The following is a 26,186-nucleotide window of genomic DNA, read 5'->3' as shown; positions in this document are numbered from 1 at the left end:
AATATAAAAGCATGTTGTTATTCTTAAAGCACGAGATACCTTACTGATCATTGTAGTAACACAATTTGAAAACAGGTAAAACCAGAACATCAGGTTAGAGCTCTTAACATCATTCATTTCTCATTTCACACTTCTCTCCTGTCCTAAAATTTTAAAAGCAGTAGCTGGCAACTCTTCAGCCATTCCTTCTGGTCCTTTCTGAAGAAAACCCCATTCAGTCATCAAATACACGTTGGGATCCTCCAGCTACCACTGGGGATTCCGTCCTTCGTTCCAGGAACAGTTAGTAAGCATCTCTGAAGCGCTGGCACTAAGATTATTTGCTGGGATCTTTATTCGCACATCGCTCACAGTATTTGGGGGAACTCTTGACTCTTCCATATGCAAACAATTTTAAATCCAAATATGAGGATCTCTGCACACATAATAGAGAGCTGAAATTGCCCGGTACAGTCCGGGAAGGTAGCTCTTTGGGTCATTAGCCAATGGCTCCTTGCTCTTCCATTCACCTAGGACAGAGATTTGCAGGAGGGCATTGGAGACAGTCTAATCTCGCCCCGACAGGGGTGGGCAGCGGGCGCGGACTGGCCTGGGCTCTGCCCCGCAGCGTGGCGCTGGCCCCGCGGGTTGCAGGCCGCAGAGCGCGGGGCTCCGGCGGGGCGCGGGAGGCGGCGGCCGCGCGGGGCAGGGCTGGCGGAAGGGCGCCGCACCTGCCGCGCGCGGGGGCGGCGGCCAGGTGGCCTGCGCGTCCGCCTCGCAGGGCCACAGGGCAGGAAGTGGCTTCGGAGCGGCCTGCTGGCGGGGCGGCCCCGCGGGAGACGGCCGCAGCCCGAGCGCCAGGAGCGAGACCTAATGGCGGCGCTGGCGCCCGCGAGCCCCGGGGATGCCGCCTCGGCCGCCCTGGACGAGCTGTCCCGCAACTTCACGTACTGGGCGCCGGACGCGGGCAATGGCTCGATGTCGGGCGAGTGGTACCGCAGGAACCAGGTAAGGGCCGCCGCCCGCACCGCTCGGGGGGACCTGGGCGGGGCAGCGGCGCCCGCCATCCGCGCGCTGGCCGGGCGGGGACGGCGGGCGCCCTCCTGCCCACTCTCTGAGCGACGCCAGCTGTGCCAGTGGGAAGAGCTGACTCGCGGCGATGCCACACCTGACACGACTGCCTCTCATTTGGCAGAGAGGGGGACCCCAGGCTTCTGGACGCCCGCCACTGGGAGAGGACACCCAGTATGTGGCCTTGACCTCTGGGGCCCATTGCAGGGCCTCGGGTCCCCAGCCCGAGTGCACAGCCTGCTCCCAGAAGGAGACCAGGGTGTGGGTGAATCCTCACTCGTTTTCACCCCAGGACCCTTGTACAGTTAAAAAAAAAAAAAAAAATCGGGTTCTTAGAAGTAGGAAACTCATTAAGAGCATCCGAATGTCACCTCTACGCAGATGCTCTGGTGGTGTGTCCCCAAGTGTATAGTGCTTCCATTTCCGTGTGAGGAACACTGATATTCTCAGGTCGTAGTGGCATGGCTCTTTCATTCTTCATCAACGACCCTTTGGGAAACATCAGCATAAACAACGCCGGTTTTCGCTGGAAATGTACAATTAACAATACCAAAGGGGATTGGACCTGCCTTTTTTTTTTTTTTTTTTTTTTTTTTGGTTAGGTCTAAAGTTTAAAAAAAAAAAAAAGAAACAGAAAGAAAGAAAGAAAGAACGCAATCTCTGGTGAGCTGTGCCTCTTGCAGCGTTTATATTCTTTTCCGTGAGCACAAGTGAGCTTGATGTAGTGGTTTCCAAGCTTCCTCTTGTTTTCCTAAGTGCTGCTTTGTTCTTATTCTTTAACAAAAACATGAATCTTTTTATTTTACAAATTTTAACCATTAAATATTTGTTGTTATTGGAGTCAGTGTGGGATTTTAACCAATATCAAAGGTCCAGGTTCCTTTTATGCTTGAACAGTGTCTTGGATGTTTGTTTCTAAAGTCAGATGATAATTTATTTATATAAAGATAAATACGCATGTCCACGTTATAGGTTTTCAACAGATGGAAGAGTATTGTTTCAAGTCTGCTTTGCCACAAGAGAGATTAAAATGGGAAATCTGAGGGGACTGAAGACTTATTCTGCCCTCACCCCTTCCTTTTACCCACAGGAGTTACAAGGAAAAGAATCACTTTTATGGAAACTTCTTGGTTTATGTCTTTTATACTATGCTTATACTAGAAGCATTTCCAGTGAAGGTTTAGGAATGAATTGCCCACTCTTGGTAAAGAAATTAGAGGTTTAATAGATGTCACCTACCATGGCATCATCCAGAGCAGAAGAAAACATTGTTTTCACAGTGGAACCATCTGCAGTCATTAGTTTTCTTTAACATTTCCTGGAATTCTTGATTGTCTTGGCTTCTGTTACTTGAACACAGATTGTCATGTGACATTAAATGTGAGGCAGATAATGTTTTCAAAGCTTAACTTGCCTTTGACAGTTCATATTTGTACATGTTAGAAAGGGTGTGACCTCTATATGCTAAATGAAATTACCAAGCTTATATCTAAACTGTTGTTGATTTGAAATAAGACTGTATCAGCTTTTTCCATTCTTGTGCAGATTTAGACTGTCTTAGATCACTGTAGTATTTTTTTCCTTTCAGTAATTGCTGAAAGGATAATTACTTTCATGTTAAGCAAGAGTAAAAATTGATTTTTAAAAATCCATTCAACACACATTTTATTGAGTGCCCCTACTGTTAACCAGGCCAGTAAAAATTAAATGGAGTCCAATTTTTCTTTCTTTTCCTTTTTGACACTAACTGATTAGAGATGACTGAACATGGGTGCAGCTCCAGAATAACAAAGTGTGAGATACAAATTTCTGACGCTGGCGATCACAATTAGCCTTGGTTGCTGGCTAGCCAAGTTTTAGTGCTCCTTGTTAGGGTTCATTGATTTTATCAAATCTGAAATATTTGCACAGTGTCTGTTTGCTGATAGTCCAGCTTTCTGTACCTTTCACAGTGATTACCATCAGATCTGCTTAATTAATCTTACTCTATTGAGAAAGACTGATTCCCCATGAAATGCCTGCATGTGGCACATGGCTATTTAACAGTAGCTGCTTAGAAACAATGTTGTCTAAGGCAGAAACATGAGTGCTTCTAGAGAAGGAAATCTCAAAGCATGTAGAAAGTGCTAACTCTGTGGGGAAGATGTCTTGGGGAGCCAGGAAGGTGAAGTAGTCATCCTTTTGCATGCAAGAGCCTGTCTACTTGGTAAAAACCCTGCTATAGAAGCATGGATGTGACACAGTTCTGCACAGTTGGATCCATAAGTTTTCAGTACAAAAGGATAGTGTTCCTAAGATGTTTTTTGAACTCACTGTGCTGTACAAAGTACTGTGGGGTTATTCAGTATAGTTCAAGATCCAAAACTTTCCTTCCTTGAATGTTGTTAGGTGTTTGGGAAGATGTAAATAACTCCAAGACAAAGAGTATGTGGTGTCATATGTAAATGATATGAAGTCCTGCAGCAGGGGTCATTCTGGATGTGTTCATGGAGAGTGGTGTTGGAGCTAAAGGAAAGGCAGGGTTTTGTGATAGGAATGCACAGGTGGAGAAAGCCTAGAGACCAAGGAGTGGGCCCTGGTGACCTGGGCAGGTGACTTTCTCTGCATTTTCATATGTAGAGTGCAATTCGTTGGTTGTTGTGGCTGCAGCGGAAGACAGAAATGCACTGCAAGGTTGAAGTAGGGCTTGGGACCTTAGCTGTGGTCCTGGATTGCCATAAAGGACTAGAGAGGAAGTTTAGACTTTATCTTATAGACCATCAGGAGCCCTTGAAGTTTTTTGAGCAGAGCGTGCAGGAATCAAAGCAAATAAAATAAAATAAATTTAAATTAGGCTTAGCAGCATGTAGAGCCCTCCAATAGCCAGCTGTGGACTAAGTCCAGTGCACAGATGTGCTTATTTTACCTGAAGAGAAGTTTAAAAATGTTTAATATATTGTCAACATTTGCAACTGAGATTAACCATAAAATTTCAGGTTTCCATCATCTCCTTCACTATTAAGACATTCTAGCAATTCAGAGCCCTCCTTCCTACAGGATCACTGTGAACAGGAGCAGAGTGGCCCAACCCCCTCCACTGAGGCCCCTGTCTTTGCTCTCATTTCTTTTACCTACTGACTCCTGTGGGCATCTAGTTTGTAACCAGTAAGCATTGGCAGGGTTTTGTGATAGGACTGCACAGGTGGAGAAAGCCTAGCCACCAAGGAGTAGCCCTGCTGAGGCTGTTATCTTTGCTGTTAATTAGCTGAGTGTCCCTTAGCAAGTCATTTTCTTTCTCTGGATCTCAGTTTCCTTCCCAATAAAGTTAGGTTTGGAGTAGAAGCGCTCCAGGCTCCTCATGCTACGTGGTTGAACAAATAAAGACTAATCCAGAGAGGTAGTAGAGGGACCAGGCAGAAGAGGAGGAAGGCAGGAAATACTGCAAAGGGGAATTTTGTTGTTGGTTCTTCAAGTTCATGCATAGTGCTAAGTGGCTCCATTCATAAGGACATTGTCGGAAAGATTTATTTTGCACCTGGTGAGATGAAAACCCAAAATTTTTATGTCCTTTATTTGAACTTTTGATTCTCAATAGCTTGATTTTTTTTTTAAAGTCAACAGATTTAAATGAAAATTGATACCAGTTGGCAGGGAAGAGGCAAAGAAGAGACTGACAATTGTTAGCATTTACTATGTGACACTTTATAGCTATTATCTAGTTTGAGCTCCCAACAACTTCGTAAGGTATATAGTATCTTTACTGTTCATGTAGGGAAGCTTGTGTTGAATAACTTGCCCCAAGGTCTTTTATCAAGTAAGTTTAATGGCAAAGATATTTTTATTCCGTGCCCAAAGGCCACTGCTAGAGATTGGGGCTTGAAAAGAATGTGGTGGGAGAGTAAATGCGAAGATAGAAATGTATATGGTTTTTCTTGCTGTACTTAAGAAAAATCAGCGATTTTATGTTGCCCTTATATTGATTTTGCTTTGATATCATGTCTTTTCTGCCAGTAACTGCATATGACTATCTTTTAAAGGAAGAAAAGCGCCAATTTTTCAGATAATCAAAGGGCTTGATAGAAGTTGCTGGTCATTTTCATTGTTTTCCTAAGAAAAAATCCTTTTTTAAAAATTTTGTTTATACTTATCGATTTCTTGACCTTCCTTATACATCTAATGTATTATTTTTTCCTTTACTGGGAATGAATGTCTAAGGCATCAGGAAGGAAGAAAGAGGCAGGTTACCGCAAAGCAACTGTATCCAAGCTATGTTTTAAAAAAAAAAAAAAAAAAAAAAAGAGCAACATTTTGTTAGAGAAACTGAGTTTTAGTGCACTTATGAATTTGGCAGAATAGGTGTCTATATTTAAATCTACCTGACACCCTCCTTATGGCTTGATTTTTACTGACTAGTTGTAATATTTGCACTGATAAACTCAGCCAAATCCAGGCTATGGGAAACTGCCAGTTTACAGGTTTGCAAGGTCTGGTTTATTCAGAAATCATTTTTATAAGAGGGAATGAAGAGAGAAAAAAGCTATAGATTAAAATAGACTTGAAAGACATAGTCGGGGGGAAAATGCCAACATGGAGCTACAGTCTTTAAGGTTACATACTTGGGTGGTAAACGTATAAGAAAAAGGAAGAAAGGATTGTCAAAGTCACATCAGTGGTTCTTTGGCAGCAGGTAGGTCACTGTGATCGGGTAGGGCAGTGAGGCTTGGTGGGGGCCCAATTTTCCTTTCTTGATCTGAATAGTTGTTATAAGGGTGTTTGCCTTGTAAGAATTTGTTGTAGTAATGTATTCATCTAGATAATTCTCTTTGCAGTTATCGATTCTACATTTGTAAAGGTTTAAGAACATTAGCATTACTATGACTATTCAACTTGCATGTCTCATCTAGATAGTTTGAAAAATGTATGCCTTTTGTTTGCTTAGAAGAATTATTTAAACAATTTCTTTTAAATATGTTGCCTGATTGTTCCATTTGGCCTTTGAAAGCTCATTGTGGAAAACCATTTTTTGTTCCTGTATAGTACAATTTTCAAAAAATATTTATTTTTTACTTATAGGTGGATAAGTAAGTATTTATTTTTTACTTATAGGTGGATAAGTATAGGTGGATATCTTTATTTTTTTTAATGTGGTGCTGAGGATCAAACCCAGGGCCTCGTGCATGCTAGGCAAGCGCACTACCTCTGAGCCACAACCCCAGCCCCTAGTACAGTTTTTAAAACTCACCCTCTTTGCTCTGTATGTTGGCTAGTCCCTTAATTTCTCCATTTCTCGGCATGCTCTATTAATATGGAAATAACAACTCATACATATATACACACATACATACCTTGTGGGGTTGTAAGAATAAAACAATAGATGTCAAAGAGCAAAGTTCCAGACACATAGAAAGTACCCAATGAGCACTACCTATTATTAGTAATATTACAATCCACTTGTATTATAAGAAATTTCATAAAATATACATTTCTGGTAATTTTTGGACTTAGCTCTCTAATGGAAGTCAGAAAAATCATGTCAGCTATTTGATGCCACTTTGCATTCTTTATCCTGTATCCAGGATTCCTCTGAATCTTGTGTCTCCCTCATGCCCTTTTATGTTTGCCTCCCCTTCCCTCTCCCAGAGTCACATTCCACAACACTTCCTAATTAGAGTAGTTTCCTAGTTGGAACACTTGGTATCTTGATGTGCTAAGCCAAGGATTCTTCTCATGTCTTCCGCCATTTTCCAGACTTCTAGTTGGGGAGACAGGATGTGTAGCATTGGTAACAGCTGACAGTGGTGTTTGGTGACAGTGGTGTGATCATATTTCATAGAACCTGACTGTATTTTAACCAATCAGGAGACCAGTACTCTGAGAAGGCTTATTCAGAGTTAAGGTAAGACTTTGTGCCATTTATTTTAGCTTAGGTTTTTGTTTTGTTTTGGATTGTTGTTGTGTTTTTTCCCCCTGAAGAGCCTGTATTCCTCTACTCAGTTTATTCCTTTTATTAGCCTCTCTTCCCCTTGCCCTGAGTTCCAGCTGACTTAGGTTTTACACAGAGTCAAAGCTCTTCACTCAGTCTTCCGCGGGCCACCAGTGTCCTAATTGCCTGGAGGCTGTCAGGCACTATATTTCCCTTCACAAAGCTCTCAGGAAATGCACACCTTACTGTCTTTTCTGGGGATAGAATCCAGGTGTGCTCTACTACTGAGCTACACCTCCACCCCTTTTTTATTTTTTTATTTTAAGGCAACATCTCACTAAGTTGCTCAGTCTGTCCTCCAGTTTGCCTTCCTCTTCCTTGCCTTCAAGGTAGCTGGGGTTACAGGTGTGCACAACCACACCCAGCTATAGCGGTGCCTTTGCCTTACCATGTATCTTGCCTAGCCCATTGTCACTCTCACCATGGTCTCCTGTCACCACTGGCACACATCAGGAGGTGCTGATGATGATCCCTAATGTCAATACAGGTGGATATATGTTTAGTCATGCACTCCACACCTCACTGAAGATTGGGTTTCATCACGATTCCTTCCAGACCCACCCTGAGCTTGGTAGGTCATACCAGGTCTGCATAAAATGAACGTCTTTTTTTTTTTTTTAAAGAGAAAGAGTGAGAATTTTGTTTTAATATTTATTTTTTAGTTTTCGGCGGACACAACATCTTTGTTTGTATGTGGTGCTGAGGATCGAACCCGGGCCGCACGCATGCCAGGCGAGCGCACTACTGCTTGAGCCACATCCCCAGCCATAAAATGAATGTCTTGCTGCCCACCTGCAACCTCAGCATTGGTTTCCTAAATCACCAGAAAATTCTTTGCAACTTTCAAATTGTTTCCCTCTTTCAAGAACTTGGACCACTGGCCTTATTTCTTGAGCGTAGTCATAGCAGTCAGTCTCTCCTCTGTCTTCTGATTGAACCTTTTCTACCAAAAATGCTTTGAAAGTTAAGAGGCTGTAGATTGCACATTATACAAAACTTAACTTTAACTGACTTGAATAATACAGGTAATTAATGCATTTAGATACAGAAAAAAAGCTAGAAGAATTTCAGGCTCAGACTAGTCTTGATCTAGGGGCTCAAATGGTAAACACTGTTTCTCACTCTCATTTTCAACTTTTGTTCTTCAGGTTTGTTCCCCACTTTAGCAGACTCACCTCTAGGCTACATACTTCTTTACTCCCAGCAGAGAAGAGCTTGGTGTTCTTCACCACTAATGAGAAAGCATGGACTTTACTCTGGCTGGGTGGGGTTTGGAAAATGTCCTGTCCCATATAAGTCACCACAGTCAGAGTAACTGGTCTTAGGGTCCCGGAAGCATATGGGCGCCCTTGGGAAGGACTGGATGCCCCTACGAAATAGAGGGTTCTATAACCAAGAGAAGGGGATACTGTGTGCCCAAAACACAGTTCCTACTAGGTGGGTTCAGGTCCTCCTACTGTAAATCATGTTTTCATGGGAAAACCTTAGGCAGATGCCCATCCTAGTACATCCGGGACCTTCCCTTTCTGTGTCCTGGCTCACATGATCATCCCCCACAAAACAACTCCTCATTTGGGCTGCCTTGACTTTGTGGGTAGGACCTGAGCATTAATCTCTTTAAAAGCTTAGATTATAGGATTACTTTCTGAAACACTTTCATTAGCATCATCTCTATTCAGTGACTTACTTCTAAGTTCTAGGCTTATCCCCTCCCTACCAAAGAAATTCTAGAAAGGCCTCTGGTCTTTCCTATTGATGGAAAAATCAAAAAGAGAAATCAGGACTAGCTAATCCATAACAAGGGCCAGAAATGCAACCATATGATACAAATCAGGAGCAGAGAGCGCTTCTCATTAGGGCAGTGTGAGCAACGATCAAAGAAGTGAGTAAACAGACTAGGCCTTCAAAATGTAGCGGCATTTTTATACCGCCTCTGAGTAGGGTGTGGGCGGGGGAGAGAATGCTTTAGAAATCCTTGAGAAACTGCCTCAGAAAAACTAAAAATAGAACTACCCCATGATCCAGCAATCCCACTTCTGGATGTTTACCCAAAAAAGTTGAAATCAGCATGTTGAAGAGATGTCTGCATCCCCATGTCCATTGCTATACTCGAAATTCATAATAGACAAGGAATAGACTCAACCTAAGTGTCCATTGAGAGACAACTGGATAAAGAAAATGTGGTATAACTACACAATGTAATACTACTGAGCCTTAAAAGATAAGGAGATTCTGTCATTTTCAACAACATTGAATTAGAGAACATTATGCTAAGTGAAATAAGCCAAGCACAAAATGGAAATAACACCTATTATTACTTCTGTATGGAATCTAAAACAATTGGTCTCATAGAGACAGAGTAGAGTGGTGGTGCACAGAATGAGAAGTGGGAGGCCCAGGAGACATGGTCAAGGAGTACGAAGTTTCCCAGAGAAGAAGGTGAGATTAGTTTTAGGTCTGTTGCTCAGGTGTAGAGTGTATTACACATTCCAAAGCTGCTAAGTTTAAAATATTCTCACCATAAAAAATGATAAGTACTTGAGGTGATACCTATATTAATTAGCTTGATTTAATTATTCTACTTATTTATAAATCATATCATTACTTTGTACCCCATAAATATACATAATTCTAAATGATTGATTTTATAACGAAAATTTTAAATTTATTGAAAGAACTCTTGAAAAACAACTTTGAAGGGGTGCTTTCAAGTGAAGTCATCCTTATTTATATAATTGATGGACTATTTAAACTTGCAGGACTAACAGTACTGTTGTATGAGGAAATACTGTAAGACACCTTTGACTGTGACTGCCTGAGTCACTGTAGTCACTCTTTGTGAGCAAAATTTAAGCAGACCTTGTGTTATAAGCAGCTGCCACAGCCATAAAGGAAAGGGTAATTGTGATTTATATGCTGCACATTTTACAAGTCTTTTGACCCAAATAACAATTAGCACTGACGAGTCCTGTGGGTGTTATGTGTGTGTTGACCATGAGGCTTGTTGGGACCTGGCTACTGGGCACACAGGATGTGAGAGTTTTGCTGGGAGAGGGTTTGGAGATAGGGGAAATTAGCTGGGCTGTGAGTGCTGGCCCTTTGGAGTCAAAAAAAGAGCCCAGGTCACAATGTCCAAAACATGTAGCAAACTTGAACTTGATTCCTGTCCTGATTTCAGAAAGATTTGGTCTGGTGGGTGGCAAGGGCCTCCTCAGAGTCTGGCAGAGATCAGTCACTAAGTGGCAACATCATGAACCCTCCCACTCTGAGGTAGAAACTCTGAGAATGGCTAGCACCTGATAGAGACAATAGAGTTCCATCTTCCTGGGAGGTTGCTGGCAAACTACAGTTGGAGTTCAAGGCAGGCACTGTTTGCCAAAGGGGAGTGTCCTCCGGAAACCCAGGTAGGTGTGGTGGAAAGAGAGGCAGCTGGGTGAGCTCACAGCTTTAGGTTGGAAGCCTCACCCTAAACCCTGGGCTGGGCCTGCAAAAAGCAACCTAATTACTGCTTCACTGGAAACAAAGAATTGCACATTTAAAAAAATTATGATTATAAATAGGTTTTTGCGAAATAAGAAAGTTATGGGACCCTTTATTGATCTGAATACAAACAATATTGTTCTTTGTGTTCAGTATGTCTGTCCTTGTTTCAAAGATTCCCTTTCTGATATTATACAGGAATAAGTTGTTTTGGGATGAAACCAAGATTAAGACTTCCTTAACTGCAGTTTCTCCTTTTCTCCACTATTGTTGTTCTCCTTTTAACAAAGTGTTAAAAATTCCCAAAGAATGTGCTATTAAATGTGCTCCTTTTCTCATAAATTGGTCCTGCTGAAACTTAAATTTTTCAGAAACAAAAAAAACAAAAACAGAGTGGCTTCTTACACTAGAGCTTATCCTTGATGGAATTTCATTTTTAAAAATAAGGAATATAAAATTATGTAAGTAAATGTGTTCCCAGTTTAAAAAAAAGAAGAAAGAAAGTAATAGTTCTTAATTGTCTGAGAAGGCATTATATGGGGTTTTTCTGCCTAGATTTTAAAGTTGATTAGAAACTGGCACAGAACAACTTGAAGAATAGCAACAATATATGGTGTTACATAACCTTGACCTTTTCTTTTGGCTTTTAATCACCAGATTTGGATCCAATGTCATGAGACTTTCTCAGGATAGGAATGCAATAACCTTATAGCATGCAAAGACCAAGATAACAAATTAAAAATCTCTTCCTGAATGAAAATTTTTCTTTCTTCTTTTTCACATATGGGATTATAGTTTTAACTTTAGATCAGTATTTCAGACAATTCAATTACCTACAAGAATGAATGAGATTAGGGTAAGAATAGTCCAATCTATCCAGTAATCTAAAAGGTGTTACCATATTTCAGGTCGGCACCATGTTTACTGCTATTAATATTGCTTCTTTCTAGCCGGTTATAGTTACCTGTCCTCATTGCCCCTATTTTTTTGTCTAAACTCCTGAAGCAGTCTCCTAACTGGACTTCCTGCTCCCTGGTCTCCCTTTCTGCCATCAATCTTCCACATTTGCTGTAGTTTGTATCTCAGCTGTCCCCCAAAGGCCCATGTATTGAAGGCTTGGTTGCCACCTGGGGTGCTATTGAGAGATGGCAGAATCTCTAGGAGGTGGGCCTAGTGGGAGAAAGTTAGGCCATTGGGTACATGCCCTTGAAGGGGATATTGAGACCCTGGCTCCTTCACCACTTCTCTCTTTGCTTCAGGCCACCGTGAAGTGAGCAGGTGTCCTCTATCTTGCACTCCCACCATGATGTACTTTGCTGCCATTCAACCATGGACTGAAGCTTCTGAAAGTCAGTCATGTTTTACTGTCTGAAACCGGAGATAGCATTATTCCAGTCATGAATTGAATATGACTATCACTGTGATCAAAACCAGCTCTGAATCTATGGTTCTTAGGAGCCATGTACTACCTCCGTATTGGTCTGATTCTGAGTTTATGTTTTGAAGGTGGAGCCAGGAATATGGTTGAGTTCAAAGTCAGAACTTGCACAAACTATTACCAATTGCATACATTCCTATATTATCATATCCTATCTCCATGTGGCCAAACTGCCCCACTCACAGATTACAGATCATAACATAATAGTACAGGTCAATGTGAAATTTCTAAAGAACACTCTGGCTCGAAAAAATAGGATAGAAGGTTGTTATTTCAAATAAAATTAAGACATTGTAATACTTATTGATGCTGACATTTTGAACCTCATTCTAGATAAATTGTTTGCTGGGGCTGCCACCATCTGTTAGTCCTAGAAAAGCCAAAGATTAAGCTACAATGGTGACAACAATGATCTCTAAAAATCAAGGCCATCCTCCTGTGTTGCTGTTCTTATAACCACATTACCAAGATGTAAAGCAACCTTTTCTCCCAGCTACTGTTGCTTTATCTAATTTACACTGAGAAAAGAAATCAATTTTGCCAATTAAGAAAATTGTGTTGCATTGCCACTGAATAGCCAGAAGGTCACCTATTGCAATCCATGAAAGTGATTCAGACTTGGCCTGGGTGCCCTGGGGCCAAAATGTGGCTACTGTCTAGGTGTGTGACTTTGCATAAGTCACATTCTTTCTCTGGTTCTTTCTTCTTTTTCCTGGCTTGTCTCTAGATTAGTAAAGGGCTGAGTATGAGAAAGGAAAGAGAGAGAGAGAAAGAACCTAAGCCTCCTCTAATTCTAAAATATTAGAAAACATATTGTTTTTAGAATGAGAAAGCATATTGGTTTTATAATATGCTGAACAAGTAATGATGTAAACTAGACATCTTTAATTGGATAAAAAAAAATGTGTTAGGGCCTGCCTGCCGTACACAGATGATACTTCTGATTGCAGATGAGGATTTTGTAGTCATAAAGCAAATATGCCAGAGACTCTAATTGGAAACAGTATTTAATAGTGGTTACTACAAGTTCCTATATGTCTCGAATATAAATGAAACCACCTTCTTTTTAAAAGCAACACAAATTTGAATCTTGCCTCTCCAACAGTTAAGAGCATTGTTAGTCAGTTTTCTGTCCCTAACAAAATACCTCAGCTGATTAACTTCTAAAAACTAGTTTATTTTGGCCCACAGCTTAGAGGTTCCAGTTCATGATTGGGCAGACCTTTAGCTTTAGGCCTCTGGTGGGTGCTGGATGTCAATGGTGGAGTCCACCTAGGGAAGGAAAAGGAAGAAGGAGCTAGGGTCCCACAGTCCCCTTCATGGGTGTGCCCCCAGTGACCTAAGGACCTTCCATAAGACCCTTCCCCCAAAAGGTCCACAGAACCTCTCACAGGTGCTTACTTGGGAACCAGACCTTTAACATATGGACGTTTGGGAGACCATCAGCGTCCCAGCCATGGCAGGTATTAATGAGGCCTTCCATATTGCTACTTGTCACAGGTAAATGCTAACGGAATTTAATGAGAATGTAATCAACCCTTAATTAAGTTAGAGAAAAATCTTGGGATAATAAAGGGTAATATATACCAATTAATATTGAGTATTTTTGGGGAACTGTTTCTAATACCTGCTTTGTACCTATATTTTTTTTTGTTCTTCAGTGTACTATGAATTCACTTAAAAGTCAGCAAGCAAGACTGGGATCCTAGTTAGAATAAGATGTATTCCATGTTTGTATAAATATGTCAAAATAGATTCTACTGTCATGGGTAACTAAAAAGAACAAATGAATTTTTTAAAAAGTCAGCAGTCAGCTTTTTATTGCACATTCGTGGTCCCTCTTAATTGTTGAAATCTGAATTCTGAAAAAAAAAAACCTTTGTTCTCACAAAAACTGAGTGTTTGGAAGATGCAAACTCCAGTTGATTGTAAAATAGTTGCTCCCTTCAATAACTTTCTATATCCAATGGCCAAAATTTACCATTTCTAGATAGTTTATAATATCTGATAGTATTTCAAACAGTATTTAATAAACCACTTCTGTGTCAGGTCTTATACTAGACATTAGGGTTATAAAGAAGATTTCATGAGGAGGTCACACCTCTGCCCTCAAGGAGCTCATGATGTAGACTTGTGAAAAAATTATGTTACAGTATAATATGGGTACTGGCCTGATAGAAGTACATCAGACTCAGTTCAGAGGAGGGAGGTCACTGATGGAAAGCAAACTAGAACATAGATCTGAGAAAATTACCAGAATTTAGCATACAGAGGTAAACAAGAAGACAATGAAAAGGTCTAATGTACTAGTAAGAAGAATTCATTATGGAGAAAATAGAGGATAAATTGCATTCAGATAGTGGTTGAGAACTTAACAAAATTCTAAAAGACATGAATCCTTCAACTGAAGAAGCATGAGCCCTGAGGGAGGCGTGGCATTCACACAAAGAGAAATTGTGGTAAAACTGAAAAAGAGAGAGAGAGAGAGAGAAAATCTTAGCATCCTGAGAAAAATGACAGAGCAACAGTTAGACTAACTATTTTAACTTCTCAACCAATGCCAGAAGACAATAGGATGATATTGTCAAAGTGTTGAATGAAATAACTGGCAGCCTGTACTTTCTGTACTTGAAAGGAAAGATAACATGAAGATATTTCCTAAGTGACAGAATTTGGACTTCAAAGAATTTCATTGAAAGAGCTGCTAAAGTTTCTTCAGGAAGAACACTGAACCCAGAAAAAAAGTAAGATACAAGAAAATAATATCCAAAATGTGGAAACAACTGATATAGCTACCAGCTGACAAATGGATAAATAAAATGTGATATGTTCATAAAATGCAATATTACATAGCTTTAAAAAAGAATAGTAATGCTATTGTATGTTAAATGTTGATACATTCTACAGCTTGATGAGCTTTGAAAACATTATACCAAGTGAAAGGAACCAAACATTAAAAAGCAATGTACTGTCTTATCCATTTATGTAAAAATGTTCAAAGTAGGTGAATTTATACAACAGCAGAATTGGTGGCCAGGGACTTCAGGGAGGAGGGAATGGAAAGTGACTACCAATAGATGAGTTTCTTTTTAGGGTGATGAAAATATCTGAAATTAGTGGGGTGGCTGCACAACTCGGCAAATATGCTAAAAATAATTGAAATGTAGACTTTAAAAGGGTGTGCAGTGATGAGAAAAGAAATGGGTAAAAGTGGGTAAATGAGACAAGTATTGTATTTAAAAATAGTAACAATGACAGGAACTTGCATTCATTGCTAGTGGGACTGAAAAATGGCATAACCATTTTCAAAGATAGTTTGGCATTTTCTTATAAAACTGAACATACTTTGACCATACAGTCCAGCAGTCATACTCTTTGGAAGAGTATGACTCTTCCAAGAGGAAGAGGGAAGTTCATTCCCTCTTCTGGATGCAAAAAAAGATCTTCCAAGGCCATGAAAAGACTTGGAGGAACCTTATGTGCATATTACTAAGAGAAAGAAGCCAATCTGAAATGGCTACATATTGTATGATTCCAACTATATGACATCCTGAAAAAGTGGGGTTGGGGTAAGGGAGGGATGAATAGCTCAACAAAGGAGATTCTCAGGGCAGGCAAACTACCCTGTTTAATTCTGTAATAGTGGATACATGTCATGTAATGCCCAAGACTGAAACCTAACATAAACTAAGGACTTTGTGTGATGATGAGGTGTTGGTGCAGATTCATGAAATGTAACAAATGTACCATTCTTGAGATGGGACAGTGTTGAAAATGGGAGAAGCTGTGCTTGGGGGGTGGGCAGGAGGTCTATGGGAAATCTCCATGCCTTCTGCTTAATTTTACTATGAACCTAAAACTGCTCTACACATAAAATTTTATTTAAAAAATAATAACAATGACTATTTTGAGAATATTGAGACAAGGCAGAACTAGTCAGTATGCTAATACACCAGTCAACAACATCTAAGGGAGGAGAGAACAGATAGTAGTCAATGCAAATGGAAGTTTTTATAGTGCTCAGGAGGATGGGAATATTGATTATAGAATTTATGTCAAGAATGCATGATAAATTTGTGGAGAAACTGGATCTCTCATACATCACTGATGGGAATGTAAAATTATAAAACAGTCTTGCAGTTCCTTTCAGAACTAAAAATGGACTTACCACACAACCCAGCAATTACATTCTTGGGCATTTATCCCAGAGAAATGAAAACTTATTTTCAGGAAGAATTTGTACATGAATGCTTATAGCAGCTTTATTCGTAACAGCCCCAAACTGGAAACTACTCAAATGCCATTCAATGACTGAATGGTTAAACAAACTGTGATGTATCCATACCATGGAATACTACTCAGCAATTAGAATTGAATGAACTATTGATACAGCAACCTTAGATGAACCTGAAGGAAATTTTGCTGAGTGGGAAAAAAAGTTAACTTCAAAAGTATACATACTTCATGATTCTACTTATATAATGTGTGAAATTATATACAGATGGGGAACAGATTAGTGGTTGCTATGGATTAGGAATGGGGTGGAAGAGAGGATAGTGTATCTCTAAAGGGGTTACATCAGGAAGTCTTAGGGTGATGGTACAGATGAGTATCTTGATGGTGATGGTTACATGCTCACACATACACAGACTTTAGTTGGTTTTGATATTTACTCTAGTTGCATAATATGTTCACATGGTGAGGGTGGCTAGAAGGATGTATGCGACCTACTTGAACAATTCTTTGCAACCTACTTTGAATCCATAATAAAAAGTTTTAAAGTTAATAGTAATTATTTAAAAAGTAGACATGAGATTTATAATTTTCTTAACAGAAGAGTAGGGAGAAAAGAGAATAAAGAGAACCCAACTAATTCTGAGAGAATGTAGGAAAGAAGAAAGGAGAACTCTCTTGCAAAGGATAAGCAAGATACCCTGGGTTCAATCCCTGGTACCAAAAAAAAAAAAAAAAAAAAAGAATAAACAAGATAACTACACACACACACACACACACACAATCACACACAATAGTAGACATAAATGAAAATATATTGATAGTCCCTTGGCAATTGAGAAACAAAAGTAGTCCAAAGTTTAGTAAGAATATTGAAGATTTGATTGATGGAAGTAGAATAGATATAGAAAACGCAGGTAGAACATCTGTAATTTTAACAATTAAATGCTTTGCTTTTTAAGCATACCTCGGGCACTTCCAAAACGTGACCACACATTACTACATTACAAATTGAATTTTACTTTATACTATGTACTAAATCATAAAGTAAATGCTGATTTAAATGCAGCATGTTTTCTAACCACAATGCTATAAAATTAGACACTAGTAAAAATGTGATAACCAACACCTCATTCATTTAGAATTTTAAAAAACACCCTCTGAATAAATAAATCCCAGATAAAAGCCATAAAATATTTAGAACTGAATGATAATCATTGTACATGCCAAAACTAGGCATGCAGCTAAAACAGAAGATGTATTCAAAGAGAAAGTATAGCTAAACTTGCACATATTATTAAATAAGAAGAAAAAGAGAAGCTAATGAGTTAAGAGTTCAAGTAAAGAACTGAAAAAAATGAGTAAACAAAATAAATGTAGTAAAAATCTGGGAATGAAAGAAATATATGCATATCAACTACAGAAAAATGTTATTTTTCTCATGGCAAGCGAAGAGACTGGAATAAACACAACTACATTTGTAGCATTTTTATTTCCTTGAACTAAAATATATTTTTATATATAACTTATATGCATAACTTTATTTTACATAGCAACTTTATTTAAATATGATTCACACATCATACAATTCACTCATTTAAAGTGGACAATTTGTTGGGTTTTAGCATATTCATAGAATTATGCAACTGTAATCACAATGAACTTTAGAACAGTTTATCTCCTTACAAGGAAACTCCACCTTTATGTCGTCTCTCATCCTTACCCACCTTAAACAAGCCATTAATGTACTTTCCATCTTTATAAATTTGCCTCTTGTGGAAATTTCATATAAATAGTATCCTCTAATATGTGAACTTTTGTAACTGGATTCTTTGACATAGCACAGACTTTTCAAGTTTCATCCATTTTATAGCATGTATCAGTACTTCATTCCTTTTTATGGCTAAATAAGATTTATTTTTGATATAATTTTTTAATTTGTTCTTTTTAGACATATATGACAGTAGACTGTATTTTGACATATTATACATACATGGAGTATATCTTAGTCTGTTTGGGATTACATTCTTGTGGAGTTTCACTGGTTGTGTGTTCATATATGAATATGAAAGTTATGTCCGACTCATTCTACTGTCTTTCCTATTCCCTAGTAAGATTTTATAGTATGACCGTACCACATTTTGTTTATTCACTTATCACTTAACAAACATTTAGATCATTCCCACTTTTGGCTATTTTGAGCAACACTACTACTATGGACATTTCTGTACAAGTTTTTGCATTTACATATGTTTTCATTTCTCTTGGATATATAGCCAGGCATGGAATTGCTGGATCAAATGAAAATTCCATGATTACTTTTTGAGGAATTGCCAGGCTGGGTTCCCATTTGCACTGCTTTATATTCCCACTAGTAGTGTATGAGGGTTCCGATTTATCTACTCTTTGCTAAGACTTGTTATTATCTGATCTTTGATTATTGTCATCTTACTTGGTATGTCCATTTAGGCTTTGATTTGCAACTCTGTAATGATTACTGATGTTGAACATCATTTCATGTGCTTTTTGGTCATTTATGTCCTCCTTGTTGAAATATCTATTGGTGTCCTTTGCCTGTTTTAAAATCAGGTTGTTGATTTTTGTTGTTGTTGAATTGTATGTGTTGTGTACATACTATATTCTGGATATTAGTCCTTACTGCTTTCTATGATCTGCAGGTACTTTCTCCAATTCCATTGGTTGCCTTTTCACACTGTTGATGGTCTCCTTTGATGCACAAGTTTTTGATCTTGATGATGTCCAACTTACCTATTTTTTTCTTCCATATCATATCAGGAAATCATTGCCAAATCTTGCCACTAATTTTTAAACACCCAGCCTGATGTCATTGGAACTGTTCAGAGAATGATGTAAAGAATTTTGAAGTACTTCTATTCAGCAATTTACTTTTACAATTATGGAAGATTTTCATAATTATCCATTCAATGTCAAATTTCTTTTGAATTTTTATTTTCCTTATTGCTGCCAAATGCATTAGATTGTAAATAGAAAGCATGGAAATAGTACATTGTATTGTGATACAATTGTTCCCCATGAGGAGTAGTGATCAAAATTATTGCCAAGTGCCTTTATTAGGAAAAGAAAATTCTTAACTGATTAAAGACCGTGGATATTATATATCAACTATAAAATGAGTTTTCAACTTTTTTGCTTCAGTGTTTTTAAATGCTGAGTTTCATTTCAGCTTGTATAATAGAGCTCTGAGACTTCAAAGACATTTTGCATTCTGCAAAGGATTTCTTGTGGTTGTAATGTTCATTTGAAATTCAAATAGCTCCTTGGGGTTTGAAGCCTGTAGAAGTTACATGCTGTAGAATAAAAGAAGGAAAGATCCCTTGTATCATTGCTAATTTATGCTTACAGAAAATATTCTACCTGTGTACTGAGATGGGAGCAGCAAATCCATGTTTTCAAGTCATCAAATAATTCATGAGCTATCTATGATAAACATCTTGGGCAATGTGTAAGAACTTAATTTTGTAATCTCATAGTTCTTATTTAAACCATTATATAATACTAGCCTGAAGTTTGTATTTATTGAACTTCTTATTTGTGTAGTCGGTGATGTAAAAGACTCAACAGAAGCATAAGAATTGGTTCTTCTCCTTCAGAGAATTTGCCTTCTCTTTGTAGAGCCTAATGACACTCATGACAATATCAAAGAAGCAAGGGTATTTGCCATGTAGAGTCTAAGAAAGTAAAGATGAGTTAGGTGGTCTAAGAAGGTCTCAAGGAGGCAGGCCAGGAGGGTAAAGTCCAAATGGAGTGGGCAGAGGAAGGGAGCTACACCACCCAGGTGAATGGAGTGGCATGAAGTGTCCCATGTGACCTTGAGAGTGGCCTGTGACAGATGCCTGGGGCAGGAGAGGCAAGTCAACTATGCCATAAACAGTTGGATGGTCAGGAAGAGGGCTGATTATGGGAGCTAAATAGTAGTTTTGTATTTTATGCAGTCAACTACAAAGAGACATTGACTGGGGGAGTGTGGGAAAATGCAGTGTCTCTCTAGTGGAGCTCCTAGAACTTTAAAGATAAAGGGTATTCTGGAAACATCCAACATCTCCTTTTCACTGAGTGAAATAACTTTTCAAGGTCACCCATATAAAAAAATAGCAGATCTGTATCTTAGATTTTCCTTTAATTACAAGTCCTATGATCTTTCTTTCATCCCACAGTCCTTTAGAATATATTAAAGAGAATAGAAAATGGACTGAAAGCATCAGAAAGAAGTATCAGTGGGAGAAAGTTGGAACTGAGAACTCTTTTCTTTATTTTAGTGAGTGAGGCAAATAAATACCTGTAGAATTCAGAGAAGGACCAAATTATTTCTCAAAAATAGTATTTGATTAAAGTGAAAACTAATCCTGATTAACCATATCCACATTCCAAATCTACCCTGGCAAATGGATGCTAAGTGAAGCTGAAAGGTTCAAATGAATGAATGAGGGAGTGAATAAATGAATGAATACATCAACTTAAATTTGTCTCTTTTTTTAAATAAATATTTTACAAGTACTATTTAAAATATCATTTAAAGAAAATATTTTCTTTTACAGGTTCACCTTTTTGGAGTTTTGCTGGCCATTTTAGGAAACTTGGTAATCAGCATTTCCCTAAATATTCAGGTAAGAATAAAAAACAACAACTTATTTTTCTAACTCTGTAGTTTGATCCGGGAACATTTTGTGACTTTGATAAGACTTAGTCACTTTAGCCTTTATGGCTCTTTCTTCCTTAAAACATAATAGGGAAAAAATTGGATTTTTCAAACTCATTGGTATAAAGACAAATTTAATTCAGACTGGATTGCACTAACATTTTTTTCCTTTTCTGATTTTAAAAGAACTTAAACATTTTTGAGGACCCCTAGTAGTATTGTGGACTGTATGTATGCCATCCATTATAATATATGCCATCCATTCATGTCTAATGGATGAATTACCTGATTTGATTTTTGGTATCTTGATTTCTTTCATTGGCCTTATCCCCAGATGAGATACAAATATTTTTTAGAATCAGTTTTAGGGGTACAGGGTTTTCTTTCTTTGTTTAAAATACTGTTAAATATGTCTGTGTGAAATAAAGTTCTAAGAAAGAATACAGTGTATAAAATAGGAACTTCCTCTAAAAGATGAATTAAAATCCTAGAAGAATTGCTGATTTGTTGAACTAAAAACTGAATGAAATATCAATTTTGAACCAAGTCATAAATGAAATAAAAAATTTTGGCTTAATTAGTTTGAAACAGGATCACACTAATGCAGTTTCTAAAATTTCAAATCAAATAAACCTGAACATTGAAATATCTCCCAGAATATATAATTTTATACAAACCCTTGCTAGAAAATGGCCTACTATAACTGTCAATAATTACTAAGATATTTATTTGTTACTAGAAAAAATACAAAAATAAATCATTTTCCCTATTGTGTTAATCAGATTTCCATCACTTTGAGAAAATCAACTAATAAAAGAAAGGTTTATTTTGGCTCATGGTTTCAGAGATTTTATCCTTGTCATTTGGATCTGTTGCTTTGGGCCTGTGGCAGCATAGTACATCATGGTGGGAGTACCGGGAGGAGGCCTGTTCACCATATGGTAGTGAGGAAGCAGACAGAGGAGGAGAGGAAGGGGCCAAGTTCCATCTCCTTCAGTGGCATACCCTGATAACCTAACTTCCTATGGTAGGCCCTGTCTTTCAAACCACCTCCTAACAGTACCATAAACTGGCAGTCAAGCTTTTCATATCTGGGCCTTTGAGGGACATTCCAGACCTGAACTATGATACTTATTAAAAAAAAAAAGAAGAAGAAGAAGAAGAAGAAGAAGAAGAAGAAGAAGAAGAAGAAGAAGAAGAAGAAGAAGAAGAAGAAGGAGGAGAAGGAGAAGAATTCAAAGCATATAAAAGAAAAATTGCTCAGAAGTAACCACTATTGATTATGTGTTTTTTCCAAATCAGTTTCTATGCATAAAAGCATACATACATATATTTGAGTGGGTATTCCAAAATGTGTATAACCATCTCTTATTAAATGACATACTACAGGACACACAAATTGGCTTTTGCTGTTATAAATAATGATAAAATGAGTTTTCTATTAATATAAAGTTACATGTTCCTTATATACTTACATGACTATTCTGTAGGTCAAAGAGTGTTTTCATTTTAAATATTGCTAGGACCATGCAAATTGATTTCTGTGTGGATTGTACCATATTACGCTCATACAGCAGTTTGGCTGTGACCATTCCCTATATTCTCAATACCATGTCTCATTAGTTATGTGGTGAGGGCAGGGAATGATATCTGATAGATGAAAATGGTATTTTATTGTTTCAAATTATTTGCATTTCTTTCTTTATTCATGAGGTTAAGATCTTTTCTCACTTGTAATTTTACTTCTATAAATTACTGTTTCATATCCTTCCTATATCATCTCTTGGATTCCCTGGGGGTGGGAGAATTCCATTTACTTGTAGGAATTCTATTTGTATTAATGATATTAAACCTTTAGCACTTACGTGTTGCAAAAGATTTTCTCCCACTGTGTTCTATTGTTTGTGCTTTAAATTTGTTCATAGTATTTTTCTATACAGAAGTTTGTTTTTTGCCTTTTTAAATTTTTTTAATTGGTTCATAATTGTATAGAATAATGGGTTTCATTGTGGCATATTCCTACATGCACATAATACAATTTGATCAATTTCAGTCGTAGAACCTTTCCTTGGCCTCCCCTCTGCCCTTCCCCTGTTTCCTTTTCTCTACTTAATTGGAGAGAAGTTTTTTTAATACAGTAAAATATTTGCTTTTCTGGCTTATAGATTTTTGTATCACACTTACAAAGGTGTTCCTATTATACCAAGATTTTTTTGTTAATGTTTTGTATTTTCTTCTAATACTTTCATTATTTTGGTTTTTGAACATTTTAAGTAATCTAGAATTATACACAATTCTCATAAGAAAGCATCTTAGTTATCATAAAATCATTAAGGAAATGTCTTTATTTAATGCCCATTTTTCATGAATTTATATTTGGTTTAGTTTTGTTTTTGCAGTACAGGGGATCAACCCAGGGCCTTGAGCATGCTAGGCAAGCATTCTACTACTGAGTTATATCCATAGCCTTTTATATATTTTTAAATACAAAGAAATATTAAATCAGACATAAATAAGGGTCAGATTATATCCCTTCACAATTCCCAGCTGCTAAAGCATTCTGCCCTGCTATGTTAATTGTGGTAGGTACTTTGACCCATAAATCGATTTTTCCTTAAAAAAGTTTCCCTTTACTAATTTATCTTTATTTTAGTAACATTTATTTTGGCATCTGGGGTTACTTAACATTCTTTAAAAAAATGTTTTTGGTGTACTGATCTAGAAGATCCCTTGACATCTTAACATATCTCTCATTTTTAAAAAATAGTAATAATGATACATATTTTACACAGTTGTTATGAAAATAAAGCAATGTACATATGTTAAAAGTCCCTTGAAACTATAAAATACTATATGAATATGAGTTGCTCCTGCTGCTAATATGTTTGGGACAAAGAAGGAATCATAATTGCTCTATAATCTGCAAATAAGTTTAAATGCCATAATGTAAATTTAGGGGACCCAAAATTTCAAAGCAAGTTTTACTTGGATGGAAGTGTTTTCTTATTTGCATTCTGATTTATTTCCAGAAATATTCTCATCTCCAGCTGGCACAACAAGAACACCCAAGGCCATACTTCAAGAGCGTGCTTTGGTGGGGCGGAATCTTCCTGATGGCTGTTGGGGAGACAGGGAACTTTGCCGCCTACGGACTTGCTCCCATTACTCTGATCGCACCATTAGGCTGTATGTCTGTTGCAGGTGGGCCATTTTTCTATATTGCGACAAATTGAAATGTTAAGAGATTGGAATAATTGGGGAAAAAAAGCACAGAAGAAGAAAATCTACCCACTGTTTTCTTAGTGTGTTAACATGGAATTATGCTTCAAATTGCAGTTACCCTCTCAAGCTGATATATCAACCGTGAAGACACTTGTGTTTTATAGCTGTCCCATTTACATTTAAAAGCCTAATCCTCAATGTCTGCATCTTATAAGTTAATAGTAGTAATTGAAAATGTTATACTATGCTTTTAATCAATAATGGATTTTTTAAATCATTAATGGATTATCTAAAAGCATTTATAATGCAGCTTTACTTTATTCAGACGTTAAACTTACATTTAGAGTTTTTGTTGTTCAATCTTGACTCCATAGTTTAACATCTCTTTGACACTAAAAATTAAATATTGCTTATTCAATATTACCATAAAATGTACAATTTTATAGCATTGTCACAATTCTCTACCTTCAAGATTTATTAAATACATTTAGAAAAGAGTATAATGAGATGTTGCTAAAGACTTTTTTTTTTAAAAAAAAAGAGCAAAAATCACTGCAAAAAAAGAGAACTAATTCTCTAAGTCCTGTTAAAATCAATAAAATCTTTTTGGTTTTACTCTTTATCTGTTGCCATGGAAACAGCATGTTTTTAAATTTCTGTGAATTTAGACCCTTCATAGAAATAGAAACAAGTTGATAGTCATTGTGAACAACTAGAGCAAGCATATCATATCTCATAATCCTAATTTTAATATATCTCTTAAAATATGATATCCCTAAAGAAATCATAGCTTAAACTGAAATAATGCATATCCAAAGAGAATTTCACTTTATTTTGAAAGTTATTAATCTTCTAAAATATTTTAAAATACTTCCATGATGTATGATAGAATATTTTACAAAGAACACTTACTTCACTTTCTAGAAATTTAGTTAAAATCCCCATACTAATACTACCCTAGAGACAAAAATGTATGTAGTTACTTACCATTTTCAACTCTCAATGAAATGAGCAAATTGCTTGTGTCTTATCTTCTGTTTACTGCATATAACACATTCATGGGCATTCTAGATTATTTTTCTTCTCAAAATCTAAGAAATAACAGATAAAACATCCTGTTAGATTGTCAACTTGGCATCTTTCCAGTTGTTCTGAAAATGTTGTATTATTCTTTAGATTGTGCATTTAGTGCTGATCTTTAGTTTTGTTTCTTACTCTGTTTTATGTTCAGTTTTCATGAAATAGTTGAAGAAAAAGTGTCTGGACATATCAGAAAGACACCTGGGAGTGAGTTGAGTGCACTACATTGTAATTGAAATTCTCCATTTATCTCGTGTCTTCTAGTTTGGGTTAACTGGTTTTTTTGTTTTTGTTTTTGTTTTGCATGGGTGGGGTTTAAATGAGAATTTGGAGGGTCAGTAGTAATACCCCTCGAAGTCCTTCAGTTACACTATGAATCTGCCCATTCTACCCTAACTTGCTCAAAGTTCTTTTTTTTTTTTTTTTTGAGAGAGAGAAGTTTAATATTTATTTTTTAGTTATCGGCGGACACAACATTTTTGTTTGTATGTGGTGCTGAGGATCGAACCCGGGCTGCACGCATGCCAGGCGAGCGCGCTACCGCTTGAGCCACATCCCCAGCCCTCAAAGTTCTTATTAATAATAAGCATCTTAAGTTTTCCATCCTTCCACTCAGAAAACGTCTTGTTCTCGAGAGTCCCCTGCAGGGCCAGTTCACCAACCTTCAAACTTGGAGCCCACTGCCTTGATACATGGGTTTTCTTAATGCTGCAGGTTGTTTTTCCTTGTGCTCTTAACCCTGATAAAAGTTTCAACTTCAAGACATTTTTAGTTACCCTTCTCTCTGACCATTTTAAATGTTTTAAAGATGTGAATTGATAGCTTCAAACACAAATCATTCCTCCCTGACAATCTTTGCAAACAGTGATAAATGTTCATAAATAGTATTCCCACTGCACTCCACAGCTGAATTTGAGGTTATTGTGAGGTGCCATGGATGGTAAGAGACCCCTGGTGATAGAGGATTGGCCTAGAACACCCCCTTAATACCCTTTATAAAGATTCTAGAAACTTTAGAATTCAAAACAAAAGGGAAAGCCTTT

The 26,186-nt window shown here is 37.5% G+C and overlaps 1 protein-coding gene across 2 annotated transcripts in view; it reads left to right on the top strand.

Annotated features, from left to right (window-relative positions):
• Positions 1–839: 839 nt before the first annotated feature.
• Positions 840–26,186, top strand: part of Nipal2 (NIPA like domain containing 2) — a 77,398-nt gene continuing 52,051 nt past the window's right edge. For both annotated transcript variants that reach the window (XM_076835812.2, XM_076835810.2), the window contains exons 1-3: positions 840–987; positions 20,741–20,809; positions 23,871–24,042. In XM_076835812.2, coding sequence (XP_076691927.1) covers positions 853–987; positions 20,741–20,809; positions 23,871–24,042 — 376 coding nt within the window. In that variant the 5' untranslated portion in view covers positions 840–852. The remainder of the gene's footprint in view (positions 988–20,740; positions 20,810–23,870; positions 24,043–26,186) is intronic.

This window comes from Callospermophilus lateralis, chromosome 16 (assembly GCF_048772815.1).
Source record: "Callospermophilus lateralis isolate mCalLat2 chromosome 16, mCalLat2.hap1, whole genome shotgun sequence".
Taxonomy (NCBI): Eukaryota; Metazoa; Chordata; class Mammalia; order Rodentia; family Sciuridae; genus Callospermophilus; species Callospermophilus lateralis.
The sequence above is the reverse complement of the archived record's forward strand: the minus strand, read 5'-3'. Positions and strand labels throughout refer to the sequence as shown.